The 13,145-nt window shown below is 42.8% G+C and overlaps 1 protein-coding gene across 4 annotated transcripts in view; it reads left to right on the top strand.

The window, feature by feature from the left end:
* The window catches only part of MYOCD (myocardin), a 94,224-nt gene that overhangs the window by 39,127 nt on the left and 41,952 nt on the right, over positions 1 to 13,145 (top strand). For 2 of the 4 annotated variants that reach the window (XM_070482317.1, XM_070482318.1), the window contains exons 3-6: positions 2,306 to 2,349; positions 7,019 to 7,074; positions 8,533 to 8,608; positions 11,271 to 11,432. In XM_070482317.1, the coding sequence (XP_070338418.1) occupies positions 8,593 to 8,608; positions 11,271 to 11,432 (178 nt within the window). In that variant the 5' untranslated portion in view covers positions 2,306 to 2,349; positions 7,019 to 7,074; positions 8,533 to 8,592. The remainder of the gene's footprint in view (positions 1 to 2,305; positions 2,350 to 7,018; positions 7,075 to 8,532; positions 8,609 to 11,270; positions 11,433 to 13,145) is intronic. The other 2 variants (XM_070482316.1, XM_014864175.3) reach the window with 1 other exon arrangement.

Here is a 13,145-nt window from a genome sequence, read left to right as displayed (position 1 = left end):
TTCCATGATTTTCAATTTTTTTAATTGTTAAAGATATCTTGTGTATATATGTACTGGCTGAAACAGGGTCAGGGGCCTCTGTCGCATTCACTCAGCCCCCCTCATCCTTCGTAGACGCCCTTGATTATCCACCCAGAGAGCTGGCTCTCTTCAAAATAGTTTGAAAACCCCTGACCCCATTCAAGCTCCATTGTCTTTAATGGTCGTGAAACTCAGGTTGAAGAGTCCCAAGAGATTTTCTCAGTGTCCCCAAGCCAGGTCCCAATGTAGTCCTATTTTCTGCAAATTTGAACTGTGAGATTTTAAATGTATGCACAATAAAACTGTTAATACAATCTCACTGTATCCGTAAATTTGGAATAATTGCAATTCTCTCCCCAAATTTTAAAACTTGTCATAAATTTATGCTAAATTGAAAGCTCACGTCCAAATGAATTGTTAATTGTCCTCGTGTTATCATTGTAGCGCACGACTGCCTTTAGCTGCTCAACAGAAACGCCTGTTATCCTTTGGCAGAATCAGTCTTGAGTTTTACATTAGGTTAAATTTCAAGGACATTGTCTATTGCAAAAAAATGTCCTCTCCTCCTGTTGTGACAGAGCTGAGGCTGGACCCCATGTGTCCTGATCCATGCATGGGGCTCTTTCCTCAAATATTCAAAAGGAATTACTTGAACTTTAAAAGCACTTACTTAAGTTTCTATCATCAAATATTTGTGGCCAAAAAATTCAGTTGGAATTTGGAAAATAAAAAATATATATGTGTGAAAATGCCCAGGGAAACCAATGGTTTTAATGAAATAACTTCAGGTTCTACATCATAATCTATGTGTCACCATGACCAAGAGTGACTGACAAATTCCACTGAGTTGGCTGTATGGCAGATCTCACTTCAACTGCACACCAAACTGATGATTAAATTATAAGGTTTCTCCCTTCACTGACTCCAATGAACTGAACCATGTGTAATTTTCAGTCAACTAGTGAAACTAGTCCAGGTGGATTGAATTTAATGCCTTCCTCCTTCTTGGCCATGCAGGTTTTGAAGTGCTGATGATTAACAAAGGGTCCACCGCAAACAGGGACAAATTCTCTTTTATAACCCCCTTAATCATTTCTCTTAAGCATTTACTTATTTCTTACTTGTATACATTATGGGTTTAGGATTGTCCCCTTCAGGTGCTTTGAATGAATTTAAAGGCAGTGTTGCTTGAATTTAGTCAAGAAAAGCAGGGTTGAGGCCAGCCCAGAACCCCTAGAACAACTTTAAACAGTGGAAAAAGGTTCTCAGGCCAGGAGCATGTGTCCAGGCCAGATTCTAACATTGCTTTCATATTTTTAATATCAATTGTGGAATTTACAATTTCAAAATAGTCATGAAATATCCTCTCGAAGTTAACTTAGAAACTTTAAGAATTTATTGTTTGGACTTCTCTCCAAAATCCCAAGTCTGAATATCAAAGTGAAGATTTCAAATTGCCTACTTTGCTGCCATCAACTAGAATTCAAAAGGATGGCATCACTGCCCCTCCCTTTCAGGCTCAAGGCTGCAAGACGACATCAAGGTTCTCCGTTTTCTCATGACTTCAGGACAGAGCCCAACCTCCTCCCCTTGTAGACCGAAGGGGCTTGGATCTGTTCAGCGTATCTCATGCAAGTTTTCTCCACTACAGTTCTTTTCCTTGGGCATCACTCTCCTGGGTAGAATCTTAAACACCACCATTGTATTCCAACCACTCCAGAAGCCTTAGTGCAGAAGGATGGTCAGCTACATGAATTAGATGTAATCGAGGGTCGTAGGGCAATTCAGTAGATATTTTGACCATCTGCTGTGAGGAAGGCCATACGGAACAGAGGAGTCAGACATGAATTCTGCTTCAAAGCAGTCACAGTGTAGATGGGGCCCCAAGTTGCCCCTGCTTAATTGTCCCCTTTAAAAATATTGAACAGCATCACACCACTACACGGGAGTGAGTTCTGGGAGGATTGAAGGAAAGAAGTTACTTTCTCTTTCCCTCTCCCTCTGCTGTTAAAGTGGGGCTAATATTTTATCGGAACCCAGGGGAAAGAGGAGGAACATTTAGCTTATTCTCCTGGAATATACAAAACGAGATTAGGGAACTGGAATGGACTGTGGAGGACCAGGGACCCAGAGAGGCTGTGACTTCTCCACAGAGACTCAGAGAAAGCCGCCGCTGGCCAGAGTGAAAGTCTGGGCAGCTTGGTTCCATGATCTGATCGATGTAAGTGAATTTAAAGATACGATGAGCTGTCTATGAATGGTGCTGCCTTTATTTGTTTTGCAGACTAATCCAAGCCACAGCAGCCACATACTTACTGCAAAGCCTTGGTAAATCCCTGAATTCTGTGATCCTTCTCCTGAATAGCAAGAAGAATGACTGGGGCAGCTCCTGTCCCCACACCACATGCAGCTTCTTGATAGTTTTGAGAAGTTGACTGGGCAAAGTCTTCTTCCTTTCCTCCGTGCATTCATCTGACTTGGCTTCTCCCTACAGCACCCTGCCACACACTCTTGGCTGTTTGAGCAGAACACGGCACAAGGGTTTTAATCTGTCTGCCTCTTCCCTTCTTTCTAACATCTCAAATTCAGAGATAGGAAAAGGCACCCTGGAATTTCAGGGCAAGCCCATTTGGGTCAACAATCATCAATTCCTCCTTCTTTCCACCCCTCCTCCTTCAATTTTCCAGTTCCTTGTTCCTTCGAAACTAGTAAACCAGTAAGTACAGGCACACTTTGCATTTGTCTTTCTTCTGAGAAATTCCAAAGTATTCACGTACGTTGCCTCAAATTCTCCAAGTGTGCAAGCCAGGCCTTAAATATTACAAAGCTACGTTGGGAAAGTGCGCTATTTGCAGACCGCCCCCGAGACTGTCATTTGGGTACTGAATAGGCAACGTATTGCCATCCTAGAGAGAGAATATAATTTCCAGAGTATTATCACTTACGCATAGCATGCACCCATTTGCTTGGAAGAAAAACATTCGTGATCCAATTTGTCTTTAAGAGTGAGACCGAGAGAGGACAAGCATTACTAAGTCCATTTTATACATGGGAAACTGAGAGCCCAGGAAGACTATCTCACTTGGTTAAGGTTATACCAAAAATAGATGGCAAATCGAAGACAGAGTCCACGTGGCTGGTTTCCAAATTTTAGTCACCCAAGACTTCTCTAATTATACCCCTCACTGCCATAGAGCCTATGTTTAAAATAGTTTTGTCTTCCCTCCAAGAACCCTACATTTAGGAATTATTAATCCATACATCTGTTTTTGATTAATTAATGGCATTTATGCTTACCAGCCAGTGCTGTTTGATCAGAATAACTATAACTATACCAAGTTGTTATCATCCTAGGCAGCAACAATGAAAAGTGACAGTTGCATTAGCCAAGCAGTGTTTCTCTGGGCAAACATAACCCTTTTTCTTCAGCTTTTTGAAATGCCAAATATCAGTCTTAGAAATCCGTTAGTCCCTTTTTGAATTCCTAGATTCCCAAGGACCCTAGATCAGGACCCACTGGTCTTGGACACTCCAGAGCAGTGATTCTCAAACTTGCACATCAAAATCACTGGGAGGGCTTGTTGAAGCACAAATCCCCAGGCCCCACCCCCAGCGAGTGGAATTCTGTGGGGTGGAGCCTGGGAATTGACGTTTCTGACAAGTTTCTAAGTGATGCTGAAGATGCTGGTCTGGGGGCCACACTTTGAGAACCACTGCTCCCGTTGCTACCCTAGGACACTGGCTCTTTGATTCTGCCTCTAGGACCTTATCCATAATACTCAAGGAGTTGGATTCTTCCCCTCCCAGCCTGGGAGTGAGCAACCCCATGAGAGAAGTCAGGCACAGCCCTGTCTCTGTGGCCAGCTGCACCAACACCAGACCCGCTACCCTGTGTTAGAGAGTCGGGTCCCTCCCCTTAACTGAGTTCTCAGTGGCCCCACAGCCTATTTTCTCCTTTTTCTGGCCTCCTCTTGGAGGCATGAGGTTAAAGTTGAGAGCAGGGGACTGTAGGAGGCCTGTTCTTATCTTGGGATCTTTTTTTGAGCTCTAAGTAAGCAAATATTTATACACACAGCTGACCCAAGTTAGCTGGAGCTGCACGGACAGAAATAGGAACAGCCCGTAACTGAATTCTGAGGCGAGAACATGAATTCCCTTGTGAGAAGAGATTAATCTTCCTCCAGGGGGAATAAGTTAGATGTGTGGCTGACTGAATTTACAACCATATTTTAATTTGAAATCACATGGACGTATTTTTTTTTAATTTAGAAATTCAAATTCCTTTTCAATCTTAAATGTCAATGTCCCTTAAATACAAAACTTTGCCATTTGATGCTGCCAGGGCTGGCAGCAAAGGAGGTCCTTTATGTATTTTCTAAAAAGCCAACCTTGGGGGTGAGGTGCATTATGGCTTTTGCTGGCCCTTAGGGAAAGTGGCTAAAACCCACATTCTTAGGAGTCAGAGAAAAGGCCAATGGCAATCACAGGACCACGGCAGGGTAGTTTTCCATTGTGACCTCAAGCCAATGCCCCATATAACATCTCTTAAGCCCTGAGGAGAATAGCATGTGGTAAAATGCAGTGTGTGGACCTCCTTGGCTTTCTTCCCAAGTTCTTGATAAATGAACAGGCCTTCTCCCACCCTGTGGTAGAAGTTTCCAGAAGACCTTTGTGCTTCTGGCATTGGAGAACTAGACTGTGAGAATCATTTCACAGAGGAGTTGCTAACACCAAGAAGTGATGAATTATAGCTCTACAGGCTAAGATACAGGAAACACGATGTTTCTTAGAATGATTAGTAATCTCCACTAATAAGCATTGAAAAGCCTCAGATACAAGAGAACCGAATAAATTCCTCCTAAGTCCCAAGTCCAATTAAAACCAATTGAGACGGAATGTAAGTGATATCTCAATTCATACCATTCCCTTAGGGTTGCTTCTTCAGGAAAAGGATGTGTTATTCTTTTTAACCACTTAATAAGACCACACTACAATGGATTCCTTTTCTGGATTATGTAAGTGATTAAGCCACACCAATACATCATACCTAATTAGATGCTCGCCAGACTGCAGGTCAGAGGTGAAGACCTACCAGTTCAGATCGTACAGATTCACCAGGGCCCGCTGGACTTCAAGCAGACTTGTAGTATCTAGTTGCCTGGGGAAATGGGATTTGCTTTCAGAACGCCATCAATATAAGTTGCAACTTTGATTAAATGTTGGAAAAGGCAAGCCTCCTTACTGAGGGTGGCAACCAGACCCAAATCAGAGAAAACGCATGAGTGACACAGTAGAACTGCACATTCCTCCAGATGCCACTGGAGAAATTTCTCAGAGCCACTAAGTGAGGACAAATAGGGGAGCGGGAGAGGAAGGGCCATTTGAAATGGCAGGTTTTGCAGAAAAGCCCATTTTAAGAGTGAAAGCAGCAAAAAGAAACTGGTGTTAAATCAATCAGAAATGTCATATTCAAGCAACATAATTAATTTTTTTTTCCTGTAAGAAAGGAAGCCTTTTGATCTCTGCTCAAAGTGAGGAGAAGCGTGCTTGTCCAGTGTACTTGGCACCGGGCAGCCAGCTGGGGCTATTCTGCACGTTCCTTTGGTCAACGTTGTTAATGGTGGGGTGAGGCAGGGAGATTTAGAGAGATCGAGCCTTAGTAGCTTCCCAAAGAGTGTCCTCAATAGAGGATGACATGGCCCACCAGCCGCCAGGACTGCAATGGAGTTTGCTTGATGCCCAGCAAGTCTTTCTAAAAACTATGCTCACGCTAACATGATCTTAAGGACGGAATGAGGCATACACAATGACACACACATGGGCCCTAGTGCTAATTTGGCCAGAAACCCAATTTTTTGTGCTGGCCAAAGTTTAGAAGAGTATTCCGTTGCCTGCAGCTTAAGAGTGGACATCTGTTGGAGTAATATTAGAATTCTGGATCATGTGATTCATGAACTTGTCCAGACTTACAATTCAGAAAAATATTCAGTGCGATTCTGTAACCTCTGATCAACCTCATTACTTAGAATGAAAAGCAACTCCTTGTGGCTCCTGATTGAGATCGTTCCAGGGGATCAGGAAGAGTAATAAAAAAAACGTAGAATTTTGCTGAATGATGTCCTACGGCTTTGCTAAGTCAAAAGAGTTTGCTAAATCATCGTGAAGAGCGCTGTGAAACAGTGAGGAGGAGGAACAGCGAACAGTGGAAAGAATGGAAGCGGGCATTCGGTCCAGGCTGTTTATGGCTGCTGTGTGCTATGATGGACCAGGGCCTGCCGCTTCTGATTGCTAATATTATGAACATCACACTTTGAAAGAAGTTAGGTTGTCAGGGGACCAAGGCTCCTAGTCCTAACTGTGTGTCCCTGGGCAAGTCAACCAATTTCTGTGGACTTCAGTTTCCCCATTCTGTGCAGGGTTGGAGTTGTATTTCACTATCTCCAAGGTCCCTTCCAGCCCTCAAAGTCTCAAAATTTTGTGCTTCTCACTCCACACCCTTAGTTGCATGTCCTGGCCAGCCAGCCACATATCTTATCCGAAGTGCACGTCCCTTTCTACAGTGTGAGACTCCTCTCTCACGGACCACAGCCTCCACCCAGGCTTTTGCACTCAAGGGCAGAGCAAAGTCAAAGAGGGTGTTACTTACCCCAGTCTACCCGTCTCCCTCAAACTAGAATGTTACTTCCGTCCCCAGTTTTCCACAGGCCTCCGTATTTCCTCAGGATCTTGGAATGCCCTGTCTCTGCCACTGCTCTTCCTGTCGCGTATTCTGCCTCTGCTGTTCCTTCTCTTTGAGGCCTAAGTTCCACCTTCCTCTGTATCCTATGGCTTCAGGGAAGCTGGTGTCCTCCAGGCCTTTCCTCTTCAATTGCTTGTGGCCTAATAAAGGCGATCACGTTCATACTGTGCACAGCTCGGCAAGCGCACCAGCAAGTACTGTGATGCGGCTCCGTGCCCCTAAGCCCACCTCTGCTCACGTCTTGTCTTTCTGTTTCAGCACTGAAGAGTCCAACTGAGTCCCATGAGCAGAGGAAACGTTTGGACAGTGACAAGGTAATTTTTTGCAAACTGCCCTCTTCCTGAACTTGGATTCCAGGTTACGGATCTCTGAATGCCAAGCTTTGGCTGAAGTAGGTAGAATTTCCACAAGAAACTCAACCAATTTGCTGGTTCCCTGCCCCCATGCCATATGGAATCTTACTCCTATGAACTGGAAACTGTGGAAATGGGATCAACTACATTAGCTTTCAAACTGCTTTCAAAAAGGTATCCCCAGTCTTTCTAATGTCTGGGCAATCCCTGCAAGGACTTCGTAGAAATCAGAGAGACTTTAAAAAAGGAGGGAAAGTTGGTTTACAAGCTGCCTTACCTTTCATTGTAGTCCTTTCTTAGCAACAGTCAGATTTTTTAAAATCCCATTCAGTGGTAAGGGAGGGCCTGAGGATACCAAGTTTATTCGCAGTTACTTAAAGGCAACAGGCATTGAGTTTATTTCTCTTCCTGCTTCTAGAGGTTTTTGTTAGCATTTCACGGGGGAAATTGTCATATATCCTGCACCGTCTTAGCATAACTCTGCAACCTGAACTTATCAATCATATAAATACTATTTAGCAAGCATCAGCACTGTAAATGAGAAGGAAACACAAAGGAGGTGTCTTCTGGGATTTCTTTGTCTAAGAGTTCTAGCCTCACAACTCGTTTGTGGGTGGAGAAAGGGCAGAGCTCTCGAACTCTTCAAAGTTACCCATGAGAGGCTGTGGTGCCTACTACCTGGAGAATACCTTTTTTTTATTGGAACTGGAGTGATCCAGGTCTGACCCTCAGAGGGACAATATAGGAGATCCCATAGAGTGGAATAAAAACTCCCGGACTAGAAATCAGGGACTTGAGGTGCCGACGTGGCTCTGCCCCAGCTCACATCATCCCTGCGGACAGCTCCATCCTCAGGGAGATGATGAGACTCGGCAGATAATCTCTCTCTAGGTGTCCTTCCAACTCACAGTGGGTCTGAATCCATCTGCAGGCTTGACATTTTCACCATTTTCACAGGTGCTAAGAGAGAAGTCGGGCAAATGACGGAGGAGCGCGTGTGTTGTCATGTTGTACTTAGAGGGACTCAGTTACATTTTGTCTCTGACCCTCATTAATTTTGTGCTGTTTTAAGAAGTAATGGAATAGAATTGATTCTAGTACAGCTTAGTATTGTCACAGTTTTATTAATATTTTATTGGTATGTACCTGCCTGGCCTTTAAATTTGTAGCCCTCATGTGGACCCAAGCTTTTTACCATTTATCTCATTTTTCCATCCTAAAATTACTGGGGAGTCTTGTTTAAGTGTTCCTGCATCAAAGATAGGAGACTAGAGATATTTTTCTCTATTTTATGTTCCATTTGTCATAAAAAGAATACTTTTCCCCTTTGAGAGAAATTGGGTTTCTTTTAAAGTTAAAACTGGGTGATTCACCTGTGTGAGGTTAATATCAGAATTTATTCTGTGATTGTGCTTCCAGACTGAAGACACCGTGAAGCGCAAGGTCAGAAACAGGTCCGACCGTGGTGACTTGGTTAATATGCACATACTCCAAGGTAAGGCTGCGCAAAATCATAAACCTGTCAAATGGTGGGCCTTTTTTCCAGAGTTCTTTGTCTCTGTACGGTTACTAAGTCCTCTTAAAAAGTGTCCCGTGCCATTACAAAGGGGCAATTTTGAGCAGTCATCTAGTCATTCTCGGCCCCAGTAGACAATCAAATTGGGAAGCCATGTAATGGCTAAGAAGGTATCAGACCTTGGTTCCAATCTTAGCTGTGCCACTTTCTGACTCTCTCGGAGCACAGAAGGATTGTCCAACATATATCAAATTCTTTTAAGATGTGTCCACCTTTTAGCACAGTAATAAATTTCTAGTAGTGTATCCAAAGAAAATAATCAGACATACAAAGATTTATGTACAGTCATGTTTACTGTGAAGTTAGTTTAGATGGTGAAACATTGGAAACAGTGAGATGTCCAACAATAGAGGCTTCGATGAATAAATCATGAATCACCCTTGCAGCCACTACAAATAAAGCTTTAAAAGAATAATGATTTAATAAAAGAAGGCTTACAAAATGACGTTCAGAGAAAAGACCAGAAAAAAACCCTGTCTTTACAGTCGAATTCTGGGATGAAAAAACATAACATAAACTGGCTTCACAGTCAGATTCTGTGATTTAAAAAAATAGCCCTAATGATAGATAGAAATAATTAAGCAAGACACCTACCTATTAAAAACATTTAACTCTAAGTGGGGAATTTTCTAATGCCTTGCTTCCTTTGTATACTTTTTTAGCATTTTCCACACTTATGACAATGAGTCTGTAGTAATACTATAATCAAAAAAGCATAAGAGTAAGAGGGGCCAGCTCTATGGCCTAGAGGTAGGATTTGGTGCGCTCCATTTCAGCAACCTAGGTTTGTGGGTTCGGATCCTGGGCACAGACCTACACCACTTGTCAACCATGCTGTGGTGGCGACTCGTATAGAAAATAGAGGAAGATTGGCACAGATGTTCGCTCAGGGTTAATCTTCCTTGGCAAATAAAAAAGCATAAGAAATTTTATTTATTACAGTCTTGAATTAAAATATCAGGCTGTGAATCACAGAGGTCTCAGTCCAGTTGTGTGTCTCTGGTGATTCCCATGGAATCTTCTCTTCTCCCCAACAGAAATTGGGAAATAGTCCCCTGGAGCACCAAGAATCCCCTAGATACAAAATGACGCCTGCCATCCAAGAGTTCACTATCTAATTTCAGAATCAGTAATATAAGAGTAATGGCCAATGCTTATAACTGCTACAGGCAGTCACAGCCAAAGGGATCCAGTAAGAGCAGGAGGAGTTAAGAGGCTCTTTGCTGAGATCTGAAAGAAGTGTCAGACGGTGGTGGTTGGGAGAAGGTGGGAAGCACTCCAGGGTGGGGAAGCTAAGTGAACTCAGTAAGACATGAGGGAGAGAAGGAAGAAGACGAGGCTTGCTGGGGTGGTGGGCTGGTGAGGGAGAACCTCAGGTGGTGAGGGGAGTGGATTGAGTTTGTGGCGAGCTTGCAAAACCCGACTGAGACATTTGGATGAAGACGACCATCTTTCAGGAAGATGCAAGAAAGGAGTGTTTTCTGATTAATCCTGTGTTCCATCACAGGATGGCTCAGAAAGATCCCTGAGGCAGAGGGGTTAGCAAAAAGCCCTTGCAATGACCTGCAGGGTGACTTGGAGAGGGTTTAGGCTTAGGCACACCCGTTCTTTGGTTTGGAGCATTGATGTTTTCTCCATCTCACGTCAAGTGCTTTGCAGATGCAGTTTCTAGATAAGTCTGACCTGTTGCAGCAATTAAACATCACTAGACTTCTCCTGTACGGAGATTTCTAGATCAGTTGCCAGATACTAGGCCTGGGTTAGTAGGTTGATAATAATAGAACAATGGGGCTGGGAGCCTTGTGTTGTCAATATCTCACCTTCCAAATTTGCAAAGTTGACAGTAAAGCTACAAACTCTTATGGAATCTTAACTTACAGCTCTGCATTAGAGCCCCAACCAGGTGACTAGATTCTGCTCCAAGTTCTTCCACAGAAATCGGTGAGGGCCTCACGGCAAGGGGCACAGAGCGGTGATTTAGGGCTCTGCTAGTGGCCTTGCTCACCTTCTGAATGAGGGGAAACTGCCTGCTGGATAAATTCACTGTTAAAAATCCCTCTGTTTCATTAAATAGCTGTTTGAAAGGAATTTGTTTTCTTTTACATCTGACCTGGACATTTGAATCAGTCAGTATCACAACATCGACAAGTACAAGACCCTGAAGAGGTCATTCTACTACAACTAATTATAATAATAGATAATATTCACTGCAGGCTCAGCCTGTGCCGGGAAACATACAGACAGGATGTGCATCCAAGTGCTGGAGCTTAGGGTCAGCAGGCAACGTGGGCTCTGTGGACTGCTTGCTTATAGAATAGCCAAATTTCACATTTTTTCAAAAATCCTCACAAAGCAAGTTTCTCTAACTTTTCCAGGCATCTGACTCTCTATTTGCCTTTATTTGGAAGTGTCTAGTGTTGCTGCTAATCCATGGGAGATGATGATGATTGCATTGAAAAATTATTAGGATGATAGAGCACAATGTGATGCAATGCTTTGGTTACAAAAGCAAAAAAAAAAAAAAAACACCCAAAAATAACATTGAATTCTAGAACTGATCCTCTTCATTTCAACCCCTCAGCCTCCACTGCAGAGAGGTCTATTCCAACTGCTCAGATGAAGCTGAAAAGAGCCCGACTCGCCGATGATCTCAATGAAAAGATTGCTCTCCGGCCAGGGCCCCTGGAGCTGGTGGAGAAGAACATACTCCCTGTTGATTCTGCTGTGAAAGAGGCCATAAAAGGTAGTTACAACAAATGGCACGCTTCTCTCCGTGTTCCAAGGTCTGAGGGCAGCCATGGCGCTGACAGGCTGGCGCGCTGGGGGTGAGGGTCTCTCGCTAGACAAGAGTCATGCTGTGGGTTGCTGTCCCAGAACATTCCCCATAGCCAGAGGTCCTGAGAGTGAGGAAGAAACTCTCATCTACTCACCCTCCAAGGTCAGGTTAACATAGACCACTTGTGTTCTAGTCAAACGGGTTGAGAACCCGACTTGAGGTGATCCTCAAAACACCTCCTCTACAAGGATCCATCACTTAGGAGTCACGCCCCTCGTTAACCTTCCTCTTTTAGTGGGAAGTGGATTACTAGAGTGGAAAGAGCACTGGACCTGAGTGAGAAGACCTGAACTCTAAGCCCAGTTTGGCTGCTGTTGTCGAGGCTTTCCCAAGACCCTTTACCTCTCTGAGTTGGAGATAACAATATCCACTAGGCCCAACTCATAGGATCTTGGGAGGGAGGTTCAGGTTATATAAGCACGGGAAAACTCTTTGACAACCCTCATGTGTTCTAAAAGGGTGAGGTACAAATACTCAAGGAGGAGACATAAACATTAATTCTATCATACACTGTGTAAAATCATTTTGTAGACTTTTTGAACGATTGAGACCAAATAAACTCAAACAGCCTGAGTACACTGAATTCATTCACGGAGGTTTTGGGGTGGACCTGGGAAAACTACTATAGAAGGAAGAGAGGGGAGTTAACATCCCCATAGGCAAACTGATTTCCTTCCAATGATGCCCACAGAGGGCTCTGAGATTATTGATATTTAGTAAGCAATACACATTTAAATGTTTCGACACATTGTCAGAAAGTATGTATAAAGACGTTTTATTGAACACAAGTTCATTTTTAAACTTATCATCAAGTGTATTATCCACATTCTAAAATCTTGCTCTCACCCAACCATTAAAAGGCCACATGAATTTTGTATTTGGAACATGTAAATATGAAAATATCAACTCTAGAAGGGACAATACGCTCACCCATCAGTGCCCATTAAATATCCCATTGTGATTTGGCCTCTCCTCTACTCTCTCCCTCCACACTAATTATCCTGTGCCTTTAACTTTGACTAGCCTACTCAACTGTGCACTGTGTCCATCTTTGCTCTGATAAGATCTACGACAGGAAAAGATCTCCACTGGGCACCTCTTCTAATTTCTTAAAACATTCTATTCCATGCGTGTAAATTTATTATTGCTTTTTATATGATAGGCAAAAGATCTCATTTTAATTTGCATTCTTTGGTTTATGGTGAGATTATATTTTTCCATGTGGTTTTGTGTCATTGGAAATTTGTGGCTATTCCTCTTTCTTCTACTGGCATTTTCTCACCCTACTGCTTCGAAAAGCTATTTATATATAAGGAGGAAAAAATGCTAATCCTCCATCTGTCCCAGGTGTTGCATCCTTTGACCAGCTCATCCTTTGCATTATTGTGTGTACAGTGTATTTTACCTATAGCAGCTTTTAATTTCCATATAGTTAAACCTATTCATCTTCTTCTTAGTGGTTTCTGAATTTATCATTTAATTAAAAACATTTTTTAGCTCAAGAATATAGAATTATTCGCCAATACTGTCTTCTAATGTTTAGATACTTCATGTTTATATTTCAATCTTTAGTGTGTATGAAATTATTTAAGTACATGGTTTAAGAGACACGTCTAATTT

This window comes from Equus asinus, chromosome 13, assembly GCF_041296235.1.
Source record: "Equus asinus isolate D_3611 breed Donkey chromosome 13, EquAss-T2T_v2, whole genome shotgun sequence".
Lineage (NCBI taxonomy): Eukaryota > Metazoa > Chordata > Mammalia > Perissodactyla > Equidae > Equus > Equus asinus.
Note: the sequence above shows the minus strand (reverse complement) of the source record. Positions and strands in the feature narration are given on the sequence as shown.